Source organism: Peromyscus californicus, unplaced genomic scaffold, assembly GCF_007827085.1.
Source record: "Peromyscus californicus insignis strain IS unplaced genomic scaffold, ASM782708v3 Scaffold_16__1_contigs__length_79575227, whole genome shotgun sequence".
In the NCBI taxonomy this organism is placed as follows: Eukaryota; Metazoa; Chordata; class Mammalia; order Rodentia; family Cricetidae; genus Peromyscus; species Peromyscus californicus.
The window spans coordinates 3,828,604-3,841,926 of record NW_026294458.1 but is presented as its reverse complement, the minus strand read 5'-3'; the positions used below and the strand labels follow the sequence as shown (position 1 = coordinate 3,841,926).

General features: G+C 48.9%; 1 protein-coding gene across 1 annotated transcript in view; it reads right to left on the bottom strand.

The window, feature by feature from the left end:
• Positions 1 to 6,126: 6,126 nt before the first annotated feature.
• Crkl (CRK like proto-oncogene, adaptor protein) overlaps positions 6,127 to 13,323 on the bottom strand; it is a 40,784-nt gene continuing 33,587 nt past the window's right edge. Inside the window, exon 3 of the mRNA XM_052740025.1 lies at positions 6,127 to 9,857. Within this exon, the coding sequence (XP_052595985.1) occupies positions 9,723 to 9,857 (135 nt within the window). The 3' untranslated portion in view covers positions 6,127 to 9,722. The remainder of the gene's footprint in view (positions 9,858 to 13,323) is intronic.

Here is a 13,323-nt window from a genome sequence, read left to right as displayed (position 1 = left end):
CAGGGCGGAGCGGGCGGGGGCGGGGCCGGCGCTGCGGCTACACTGCGGGCCCCGAGCCCGAGGCGTCGGCCCCGCCCCGCAGCAAAAGTAGGGTCAACGTCAAGCTTCCAGCCACCTGCCGGTGGCGGAGCATGAGAAGGCTGCGGGGCTGCCTCTGAGTCACCCCGAGACCCTCGAGACACTGCGCACCGGGTGTGGGTCGCCAAAGCCGTCCTTACTCGGCGGGAGCGGGGTGGAGGTTGAATTTCTGGATGAAATGTCCCGGAAGAAGAAAACCCAAACCATGCCCCTCCTAGGTCTCCTAACTCCATCTCACCCCACTCCCACATATATCACGTTATTACATTTTCTTTTCTCAACCTGTTAGTAGTATTTGAGGAGAATTTCCCTGGACTCGTCATGGTGCGCTCCCTCCCTGAAGGCGTCTGTGGCCAGCCTGCCCAGGCTGGATTACCACTTTTCCCGGATGTTTTCACTGTCTTTCTCTGGCCATCTCACTCCATCTCTGAGCTATTGTGGCCAACTAGAGGTTGTCCCTCCAGCACGAAAACCAGTGGCAGTATTTCAGGGAACTGTTTCTGTTAAACACACAGGGCCCACAGGTCTGTTGGGAGTGAGTAGGCAGTGTTCCCCTGCTCTGTTCCAACCCATTTTACAGATGGAAAGATGGCCCCAGAGACTGAATGTTGCCCAGAGCAAGAAGCAGAGGACTCAGAACAGTCTTCCTTGTCGGGCAGGGAATATGGTTTCTACCATGGGTGCTGCCCCCATTGAAGAGGCCCATGGTTGGAGACATGCTTGTCCTGGGGCCTCACCTGCACATTGATGAATTGTACCTCTAACCTCACCCTAGCAAGAAAAATAACCAAGGCTGTGACTTCATATGCACTTCTAAAAGACAAAAACAAACAAACAAAAAACAACAGGCTATTGCCACTGTTCTTGGTTCCCCACCACAACTTATGGTAAAAAGAGCTGCTGGACAGAGAAACCAGGCTGGGACTGAGCTGAAAACTTCCTCTCAGGGGGCTAGCTTTCACAGAGACAGGAGGTGCTCTGTAGGCCACTGGGGAACAAAAGCCACCAGTGGTCTCACCTAGCTGGACACTTGGTGCTATAGTACCACGCCCACTGATGAAACAGTGGCACAAAAATCATGGGGTAACCAAACACTTCACTGTTGGACTTAAGGCCTGCTCCTCAGGAGAGAATTCGTGCCTGTACTATAAACTGGTTAAAAGCCCGTGGCCAAGGAGGTCACAGGCCCTAAGAGATCCTGCTACTGCTGTCTTGCTAGATGAACGTGTCAAATTGCCTTCTAATTATTTATGTTTCTACACATTAGTGGCCAGAGGAGCTGCTTTCCGCAGTGGCCAACAACTAATGAAGGGACTCACACTAGCCGTAACGCTGAGAATACCTGACTACTGAGTGCTCAGCCACGAATGGGATGTCTGTGTCAATCCCTGTTTGCTCACGGCTCAGGGAAACACGGAAGAGGGGCAGAAAGGATGCGTGACCTGGAGGGTGGGGACGGGTGCCTCGAAGCCCTGTTTTCTGGACAAGACAGAGTCATTGTACTCACGCACTCACTGAAGCTCACCTGCTCAAATCCTGCACAAGAGCAGGCCCAAAAGATCAGCCAGCATCCCAACAGGCAGCACTAATTGACTCAGTAGGTCACTATTTTGTCTTTTTTCCCCCCAGAGCTGAGGACCGAAGCCAGGGCCTTGTCCTTGCTAGACAAGCGCTCTAACACCGGCTAAATCCCCAACCTGATTCATTAGCTTGCAAAAACAAAACCCGAGAGGACATGAAGGGAGGGGGGGTATGTTGGGCATGTGGGGACGGACAATTGGAGGTGTGTATGATCAAGGTACATGAAATAAAAGAAAAAAAAAAGATCTGTGGGGAAAATTTTTTTTTCTTCTGAGACAGGGTCTCATTTAGCCTAAGCTGGCTCAAACTTGCTAAGTAACCCAGGATGACCTTGACTTCTGGTTCTCTGGCCTCTACCTCCCTATCGCCAGAATTTCAGGCATGCACTACTAGACACTGGGGCTGAACCAGGGCCTGTTCATGCTAGAGCTATGTCCTCAAACCTGAGCCTTTAGAACCAGGGTCTAGCTGTAGAGCCCTGGCTGAAAATACTCTACGTAGCCCAGGCTGGCCTCAAACTCACAGAGATCTACCTGTCTTTGCCTCCTGAGTGCTGGGATTAAAGGTGTGCGCCACCATAACCTGCCTAAAATCTTTTTTATAATATATTCATTTTTATTCATGTGCCTGTTTTGTCCATCGGTATGTCTACGCACCGTGTACACACAGAGCCTGTGGAGTCCAGAAGAGGGCGTTGGGTCCCCTGGAGGTAACAGATGTTCGTGAGTGGCCGTGTGGATGCGGGGAACCACTCAGCAATTGTCCTTAACCACTGAGCCATCTAGCCTACTCCCAAACTTGGAATCTTTCAGCCTCATCTTCCTCAGCAGCTGTGCACCACCATATGCGGCTTGATTTACTATTTGTTTTTATTTATTATTTTTGAAGTTATGGGAATCCAATCCATGGTCTCACTCATGCTACGACCCTATATCTTCAACTGTTTTTGTGTTTTTCTTTTTGTTTTTTCAGGTTGTTTTTTTTGTTTTGTTTTTTGACAGGTTTCTCTGTGTATTAGGCTTGGCTGTCCTGGAACTCACTTTGTAGACCAGGCTGTCTTGAATTCACAGAATGCCTCTGCCTCCAGAATGCTAGGATTAAAGGCGTGGGCCACCACTGCCTGGCTTTTTTTGTATTTTTCATTCTGAGACAAGGTCTCACTAAGTTGCCCAGGTTAGCTTTGAACTGACTATGTAGTCCAGGCAGGTATTGAACTTTCAACTGCCCCTGGAGTAGCTGAAATTAGTCATAGACCAGCAGGTCTGATTAGCATTTGTTCTTCACAATTAGTCAGAGGATGGGGAATCTGAGGTTCAGAGAGGTTAGGGACTCTGTACTGGCTGGTATTGTATGCTAGAGTCAGAGAGGAAGGAGCCTAAGTTGAGGAAATGCCTCCTGTGAGATCCAGCTGTAAGGCATTTTCTCAATTAGTGATCAATGGAGGAGGGCCCAGCCCATGGTGAATAGCGACATTTCTAGGCTGTTGGCCCCAGGTTCTATAAGAAAGCAGGCTGAGCAAGCCATAGGAAGCAAGCCGGTAAGTAGCACTCCTGCATGGGTTCTGCATCAGCCCCTGCCCCAGGTTGCAGCCCTGCTTGAGTTCCTGTTCTGACTTCCTTCAGTGATGAACAGCAATGTGGAAGTGTAACCCTTTCCTCTCCAACTTGCTTTCTGGTCGTGGTGTTTTGTTGCAGCAATGGAAACCCTAGAACAGACCCCTCCCCCTAGAGTTACAGCTGCTAGGTGGCAGGGCTGGACTTGAACTGACTTGATCTGAGTCCCCTGTGCTGGTGTGGGAGCTGGAGGGAAGAGACTTGCCACCCTCAGCCCAGCCTACAGCATCCAAGTTCTACAGTTAGTGAGTCCATCTGGGGCAGCTTCCCCACGACTGCTGGCAGGACAGACAGATGCAGAGCCAAGCCTGCAGGAGGTGCTTTAGGAAGCGGAATAGGGGCTGCTGAGTTTGAGGTGTCAAAGATGAGATTGGAAGGACATTAGTGTAGCACCTGTGAAGAGGAGGACCACTTGGGAAGAAACCTTGGCATGGGGTAAGTTCATTATGGAACCCTTGGGGCCCAGGCATTAGGCTTCAGGTTTCTGCTGCCCCATGGGGCAGAAGTGGCAGGAGCTTCATAAACACTAAGCCCAGGATGAGTTAGGACAGCTACCTTTGGGAAGGCTCGTGTGGCAAGAGAACTCAGGAAGATCCAGAGATGCTGAGCCCTGCAGCCCAAGTCCTGGTCTTGACTCCAGCATCCCGACAATAGCAAACACAGGGAGGTGGCTTGGAGTGGCCGAGCCATTACCCCAGACACAAGGTTTGGTTGCTTAGGTAATGAGTGGAGGGTCTGCTCATGGCCTGGGAGAATGGAGAACCCCATGGTCTCCCCAGCCCCAGGGCACCCCTATCATGAAGCAAGCTTCTGCCTCCCTCAGTGCTTCTCACTCTTTTCACTCAGGTCTCCAACAGAGGGTACAGGACCATCTGTTTTCAGCCAAGAAAAGCTAGAGGCCAGGATGCAGCTCAGTCAGCAGTGTTTGCCTAACATGCACCAAGTCCCAGGTTCCATCCTCAGCAATGAATGAACCAGGCTTGGTGGCACAAACCTGTAATTCCAGAAATTGAGAGGTGAAGGCAGGAACATCAGAATTTTGAGGCCAGCATGGGCAGTATCACAAAAATAAAATAAAATAAAAAAGGAAAAAAAAAGATAAAGCCAACTGCAGCGGTGCTCCTTTAATACAGTGAGTTCCAGGGCAGCTAGAGGTACAGAGACCCTGTCTCATAAAAAGGTGGTAGGGAAATAAATAAGACAGACAGACAGAAAGGAAAAGGAAAAACAAGAAGTGAGCTAGTCCCAGCAGCTGGCGTCCCGATTGAGGACGCAGTGCCCTTGGAGACTGGTTTGACTCAGAGATGTGATATAAGGAACTAGTTGGGCAGAAAACAGGCCTTCTACTCTTGGTCCCACCAGACCCTTAGCTCTGCCCCACCACCCACTCCATGAGGGCAATAGGGAGCATCCAGAAGGCTTGAACCCCTTCTGAGGTCCTCATCCTCACCACAGACCAAGGCCAGGCTGTCCCTTTCAGGATAGAGATCCACTGTCCCCCACTTTGGAGGCAGGGGTGGTTACTGATAGCTGTAGCCCTCTGGGGGCTAGGTGTACGGGATCTGGGAGATGCAGAACACAGTGTCAAGTGGGCATCACAAGAACTGGCCAGCGAGGTCTGTGGTCAAGTCCAGGTGACTCAAGGGTGCAGCCGAGGGGCTCGGAGCAAACCTTTGTGGTACCGAATTGTGGAGGGCAGCTCTGTTCACTGTCCAGCCCCCATCTCACTTGCATGCTGCAGGGATGACGGTGCCCAGGCCCAAAGGCTCATCAGTGGGTTGTCTCTGAAGTAAATGGTGGTGGGGGGGAAGCACAGGGTCAGTCTGAACCCTATGGGACCTAGCTCCTCTTTAACTCAGGTGGCATTAGACAGACTATGGACCCCTGCCCAGAGATTTCTGGAGCTGGGGCCAGAGAGGGGTGTCTACTGGCACAGTGGTTCTAAAACCTCATTATACTTCAACCTCCAGCACTCATATCCATCAGTCAGAACGCCAGGTGGGTCTCCATCTCAGCCGCCGGTGGGGGGATCAAAGTGCTGAGGTCTAAAAGGTGGAGGTCAGAATCTCCTAGATGCTGGCGGTGTGGATTCCTGAGATGCAGGCCTGCAGAGCAGTGCTTCTCATTACCTTCTAAGGTACAGAAGACTTAGAGCAGGCCTGCACATGCCCACAATTCCAGCACTCATAGGCAAGAGAATTCAAGGTCTACGGGGTTGAATTTCTTGTTAACACACATGAACAGGCATGAGAACAAAATGCACATAAAAGGTACAATGTGCTTACTGGGGTCACAGCAGGGAAGGTGACCCTGGCCAAAGTAGTTTGTGAGGCTTTTTTTTTTTTTTTTTTTTGAGACAGGGTCTCTCTGTGTAGCCCTGGCTGCCCTGGAACTCTGTAGACTAGGCTGGCCTCCAATTCAAGAGATTCACCTGCCTCTGCAGGAGTGCTGGGACTAAAGGCGTGCACCCTCACTATCCAGCAATCTGTGAGGCTTTTAAGCAAGCCAACACAAAGTTCCCACCCCAATGATCAGCAAGGCTCACAAGGGGGTCCATATACAGACAGGGATGGTAGCAGGTAGCAGACAGGATGCTCAATTTCCCTGACCACTGAGCACCTCTGGTTAGTTCAGGCTCAGCAGAGCAGAGCCTCTGCACTGGTTCACCATGGGCAGTCTTCTGCACCCCCTGCTCAGAAGGCTGAGTCCAAGTGTGGGCCTCTCCCATAGCACCCAGAGAACAGCTATTTCCCAGACTCAGGAAGCTGCCATTTTGGGCTGAGGGAAGCAGGAGCGAGTCTACCGGTTGGGAGAGGCTGGTGGGGGCTGACTGAGGAGACACTGAAACACCGAGGCTGCTGCCACCGCCAGCTGGTGCAAGTTTTATTGAGACAATGTACAAACAGGCCATGGAAACAAGGGCTTTGATGCTGGGACCAGTAACGTAAAATGGAATACAAAAATAAAAAGGCACTAATCTGTTAAGAAAAGACACTCAATGTATTCTAAGAATATAAGTCATTTAATACTGTTAATTTTATAGCACAAAATAAAACAAGCTATGATCCCCAAAAATAATTTTAAAAGCTTACACAGAAAATATTATTGCCTGACACTTATGATCTTTAAGTTATACACGTCAAAAGAGTTTTATGTCGTTTTAAAACACACAGTGAAGACCGTCTAGAAGCAAGGCCACTGTTCCTCCTGTCTCAGAGAACTGTCCTCCTGCTCTTCTAGAATATACAAGCAGCTCAGTGTCCACGCTCACAGCAGTTACCAGGGATGTGGTTCTCTGGTCCCATGGTGAGGAGTCCACAGAAAGCATTAGTCTTAGGTACTGTGTTAAAACAATCAAGAATCCACTCATTTTAAGATGTTAATGAACATAATATTAAAAGATTAAATTATAAACACCTGGAACAAAAACACATCATCCCTTTAAAAAAAAAAAAGCTCATTATTCTTCTGAGCAAAAGTTCCAAGAGCAGTGGCCATCAGTCTTGGCCCATCTTGTCTGTAAACAGCTGTAGAGGAAGGCTGGCACAGTGCCAGGAACCTGCAACTCCAAGGGAGGGCACAGAGTCTCTGCCGGAGAGCACAGGGTTCTGAGTCTGGATGACCTGCAACAGGTGTGTCAGAGCAGCGCAGGGGTGACAGGCGCCTTCAGCACGGGAGGTCCTGCCTGGGAAACGGACTCTAACCTAGCGGTCTATGCCCTGACTACCTGACTGAGTCCTTCTCAGCACAACAGCCACAGTGAGTGGGTTGTCATCCCAGCACTTTCTACAACACAGCAGAGCAGACCATGGGACAATGCCGGCCACGGAAGGAGAGCCACCCCTGGATCACATTCCCACAAGAGTGGGACCTAGGCAAGATGCCACTTTCTATCAGTGTGAAAAGGAAAATTTTCCTGATTAAGAAACTGATGAGCTTTTAAGTCAGGAAAGGAAATTACTACTTTCGGCACATATCCTGAGAGTTCAGAACTTAAGTCTTTATTTCCAGCTCTGGATTTCAGAGAGCTGTAGAAACAACTACATGGGCCAAATTAACTGATTTCATAAACCAAACCCCAGGCTTATGGGACATTCTGATCCTGAATCTACATGGAGTCTTGCTGGTCAACAGACTTGAGGAGGGAAATCCTGTTCTCAAAAATGGCTGCCTGCACTAAGCATGCTGCTATCATCAAAAGGCACCAAGCCCTTCAGTTAAACGTAGTTTTTAAAAGACCTTAAAAGCTGGGTGTGGTGACTCAAATTTCAGCCGAGGCTGGGATGAAAAAGTCAAAGCCCGCATGGGCATTTTATGGAGATCCCATCTCAAAATTTAAGAAAGAGCTCAGTGGTAGAGGGCTTCTCTAGCATGTGTAAGGCAAGAGGTTCAAGCCCCAGTAATGATTCCTCAGGGGTTGTCCTCTGTGAACAAGGCATGTATTCAGCACAGGTATCAAAAGGCCTAGGGCTGAACTGGGTCACTAGCCAGAAGGCAAGTATTGTTGTAGGCAGAGTTTGGGGCCCACTCAACAGATCTGGCTAAAAAACGGTAGCTTTCAGAGATGGAAAAAGTTGACCTTTACCACTTTTTTCTGGAAAGCCACAGACAGGGAGACATGATAATACCCCAAAGCCCAAATGACCATTTTGTCACATGAACATTCTTAAATATGGCACTTTCTCAGCCTGATTTAAAGAGAAGCTGGTGGGGCTCAAGGATTGGCTCAGCAGCTAAGAGCACTTGCTGCGCTTACAGAGGACCCAGGTTCGACTCTTAGCACCCACACAGTAACTCCAGTTCCAGAGGATCCAACCCTCTCTTCCTGCCTCCTTAAGACACCGCACCCATGTGATGCACATTCATACATGCAGGCAAAACACCCACACACCTTTACAGGGGGTGTTTCTGAAACAGTCTCTCTTTGTAGGCCTGGTTGTCCTGTAACACACTACACAGACCAGGCTAGCCTTGAACTCAGGCTAGCCTTGAACTCTGAGATCTGCTTGCCTCTGCCTTTCTGAGCGCTGGGATTAAAGGTGTGTGCCACCATGCCCAATATACACAAAATTAAAAAAAAAGTCTTGAAGAGAAATAAATATAGTGGACAAATGCTTGTGTTAGTTTTTGTCTGCTGAGTGTATTCATTAGTTCTCACAGCCTAAGAGCCTCCAGAGCCAGGGCCACAGTTACAGCTGTCTGTAAACGATGGAGCTGCTCACTAAGTCACTGCTACATTTCTCGGTCTGCTTGGAGTTCTGTGTGGAGGCGTGTCCTCATCAGGGTCCAGCTGAAACAGAGCATACTACAGAAAGGTTCTAGAACTCAGGGTTGCCACGTGCAGATGAGGGGCCCACACATTTGTACCAGCTGGCTTGCATGTTGTTGGCTCATGGTATATGGGTTAAGGGTTCCAGAGGCTGCATTTTCTTGGTTTAGGAGCACTGTGTTCTGTTCCACTTAGGCTGTGGAACCAGACAGGACTACCACTTTCAAGCTGCCTGGACAGGCTGGGTCTGGACAGGAAGAGCTGACAGGACTCTGTGATGACTCACTTGAGTTCTTAAAGGGGGTGTACTTACTCAAACGCGAGACAGAACTGACCAAGCGCTCCACCCTTTCTGCTTCTGTCGGTAGCAACAGTGACAGACAGCCACAGGGTCCCCAGACCACCAGTAGTTCACCCTGGTGCTTCCAGGCTGCACCCAGCACGGCACACCATGACCGCTGTGTGTGTGCAATGTTTGCCACACGGCACACAAGGTATCGTGGCAACCAAAAGATAAAGGCCTCTACTTCAGGGTGTCTTTTTCATATTCTTTAGTTACGTACAGCAGCTTCAGTTTGGAAGCTCAGGGACACAAATTGTTCCTTAGACTATCACAAAAATCCAACCTACTATTTAAAAATCTGTTCAGAACACACAACTCTAATGAATTAGTCTTCCAAAACCAAAACTAAACAAAAGAAAGTGGAAACAAGCCAGACTGCAGGAGTTTGGACAGAACTGTCTGGAGTTTACTTCCTCTGTCGTCCAAAGAAAAACAAGTCGGTAGCAAAGCCACTGCTCTGTGGACCAGCAACAGCAAGAGCTTGCCGAGGCTAGCCCTCTCCATGTGGACCGTCAGCAGGCTCACACAAGAGTCCGTCTCCAATACAAACGAGGCAGTGATGAGAAGGAAGACCCTTCTGTGCTCAGTTCTACTGTGTGCTTCCACCAGGGTTCCAGTTTACAATCCAGAAGAAGGCTAAGACCGCTACTCTTTGACAGCATGACTATGATACAAATGCCAAGAGGCAGCTGCTGGAGGCATTCCAAATGTGCAGGAGACCCAGTGGATGGAAAGCCGGCCACCAGCAGCTCAGTGTGACTTGCATGTGAGAGTGCCTCCCACTTCAACGGAGACTACGACAGGCACAACAAGGCAGCAGCAGGGGCGGCAACAGCAATCACTCGTTGTCATCGGGGTTTTGAGGGTCAAAGATTTTAACATGTGTGAAAGGGAAAAGCCCTTTGCGCCCATTCACCTCGCCTTCCCACTGGCCATTTATATTCATCCTTGTGACTTTCACAATGTCACCAACCTGTAGGGATAAAGAAGACAAAATCAGCATCACTGTGCAAACAACAAAAAGACAGTTTACGTTAAATCACAAATAGTATCTACCCAAAGACTAAGACTAACCTTTACTTCTTCAGTGTTTGGACCTGAAAAATCAAGTACTACAAAGACACAGGACACCACCAGCGCACCCAGGACACCTCTCAGGTGGCAAGCATTTGTGAAGCAGCTTCTGAGCACGAAGCACCGTCACCCCAGTGGTTACTCGTAAATGGACACACATGGACATGGTAAGCTGCACAGAGGGGTGGAAAGCAGCCAGGCCTGGCACTCAGTCCCAGCACACAGCCTGGGCTCACTGAGACGCTGTCTCAAAGTAAGAAACCACATTGCTGTGACGGTGTCTTTATCAAAGACTGGAATGATACAGAGATGATCAGCATGGACTCCGCACAAGCAATAACACACATCTGTGAAGTATTTCATACTAAAAGACCACCACCACCACCACCACCACCACCACCACCACCACCACCACCACCACCACCACCACCAAACAAACCAGGGCTAGCGAGATGGTTTAGTGGGCAAAGGCACCAAAGAACTTGCCATGCAAACATAAGGCTCTGAGTTTCATCCCCAGAATACATGAAAAAAGGCTAACCACGGTGGCATGGAGCTGTAAATAGAGCTGGCAGAGCAGAGAAAGGTAAATCCCTGGCAGTCTAGTTCCAGGGTCACCGAGAAACCCTGTCTCAAAATACAAGGTGGACAGTGCATAGAGAACAGCACCTGATGTTGACCTCTGACCTCCTAATACACAAAACACAATGACAAAAGTTAAGTGTGCATGAGGGAAGGGAGGAAGAAAGGAGGGAATCCGCTCACTTCAATTCACAGGGGTGGAAATTCTATCAGCAACATCACCTCACTCACCATGGTCCCTAAGCATCCATGACACCACCCTGAGCTGTCCCTGACTTTCTATGGGACAGTCACTGTAGGGTGGGGTGCAGGTGGGGGACAGGGTCTTACTACATTCATAACTCAGGCTGGCCTGCCTTCAGTCCCAAGTGCTGAGCTTACAGGTGTAAATCACAACACGAGGCTTAGCTCTGAGCTTCTGCAATCCAGAGCACAAGCCAGAGACAGCTCTGAGGACAAAGGCACCTATCACCAAGCCTGACCCATGAGTTCAGTTCCAGGACTTAGGTGATGCAAGGAGAAAACTGACTCCTGTATGTTGTCCTGCTGTGGGATGGTCTGTATGTCAAATGTGTTGCTGATTGGTCAATGAATAAATCACTGATTGGCAGTGGCTAGGCAGGAAGTATAGGCGGGACTAACAGAGAGGAGAATTGAGAGAACAGGAAGCTGGGTGGGGGAGACACTGCCAGCCGCCATCAGGATAAGGAAGATGTAAAGTACCGGTAAGCCACAAGCCACGTGGCAAGGTATAGATTAATAGAAATGGATTAATTTAAGCTGTAAGAACAGTTAGCAAGAAGCCTGCCACAGCCATACAGTTTGTAACCAATATAAGTCTCTGTGTTTACTTGATCGGGTTTAAGCGGCTTGGGACTGGCGGGTGAGAGAGATTTGTCCTGACTGTGGGCCAGGCAGGAAAACTCTAGCAACATTGTCCTGACCGCTACACACCACCCTGACATGAGCGCGCGCGCACACACGCGCGCGCGCGCGCACACACACACACACACACACACACACACTCCAAATGCAATTAAACACAAACAAAAATGCAGGCTGCAGAACTCCATCTACTGCTGGAGGACAGGCACCCAGAGTTCAGAGATTAGTTTGCTCACCTAGTAAAAGCTGGGAATTTTATCGTCAAAGAGTTCTTTGCCAGGCGGTGATGACGCACACCTTTAATCCCAGTACTCGGGAGGCAGAGGCAGGTGGATCTCTGAGTTCGAGGTACAGAGTGAGCAGCCCAAAAATAAGTATAGATAGATAAACAAAACAAAACAAAACAGGTTTTCAAAGCATTTTGGGGACCCAGAGAGCTCTGGGGAGGTCCTTTCAGGGCCCAACAAATGTCTGATCAGGATTTTCAAAATTGTACTTATATACTCATCACAAAAAGTATATCCAAAGCTGTGGTCCCACTGACATACTTCCATGTTCTGACAATCTGCTTCTGGTGCTCTTTAGGAGGCTGGCTTAAAAGACAGACAATCCACTACGGCTTGCAACAAAATAAAGCTAGAAACCACGGGACACTGAGCTGGTGCAAGAGTGCGTGTTGCCGAGAGTGCATGTTGTTCGTGCTGCTCCCAATCTCTTCTGCCCATTGTAATTTCTATAAAGACAGGGTCTAAGACTACGTCTCACTGGGTCTGCAAAGACAGCTCAGCCATTAACCAAACTTGCTTTTCCAGAGGACCCAGGCTCAATTCCCAGCACCACAGGGTAGCTCACAACTGTCTGTAACTCCACTTTGCAAGGTGGTGCTTACCTCTGGCACCAGACATGCAGGTGGTACACAGATACACATGTAGACAAAACATTCATACCCATAAAACTAAAAGAAATGTTTGTTGCATGTATATACTTGTGTGTATTGTGTGCACATATGTATGAGTGTGGGTGGAGGGCTTATGTGTGGAACGGGCAGTTTTAGGAGTCAGTTCTTTCCACCAATTGGGTCCTAGTGATAACTCAGGTCCCCAGGCTGGGCAGCAAGTACCTCTATGCACTGAGCCACGGGGTAAATTTGGTAAAAGCCAAAATTTTCAACTTAGTCAGTAACAGAGTCCTATCAAAGTTGATAAAGGGGAGCCAGGGGTAGGAGTACAACGCTTGTCTAGCAGTCTGAGTCCCAGTGTTTGAGTCTCAGCAAAGGGTAGGGGAGGAGACAACGCACAGGAAAAATGCCACTTCAGAGTTACATGTCATGGTGTATGTGTCTGTAATCAGCACTTGGAAGGTGAAGAAAGGAGGACCAGGAATTCAGGGTTAGCCTTGGCTCCATCAAGTTCTGTCTCAAAAAGTCAAAACCAACTAACCAACCAAGCAACTCCCTTAAAAGCAAATAGAATGATGGATGAAGAAGACCTGAAGACAGTGTCTAAACAAATCATTCTAACGGATACAGCAGGTTAAAGACAACAGGAAGACGAGAACAGAGGATGCAAGTGAACGCACTGAAAAGCATTCACTTCCCACCAGGACTCTTTCTACCCACTCGATTTAAGGCAGTCTCTCACTTTTAAGCAACTTCCCTATCTTTGCTGCAGTTAAACAGTACACATTCAGCAGTCCCGATTTGGCCAATGCCTGTTGAATATGTCAGATAACAATATAACAACAGGGGCTGGAGAGATGGCTCAGAGGGTTAGGAGCACTGGCTGCTCTTCCAGAGGCCCTGAGTTCAATTCCCGGCAACCATATGGAGGCTCACAACCATCTGTAATGAGATCTGATGCCCTCTTCTGGCCTGCAGGTAGACAGAATATTGCATACAT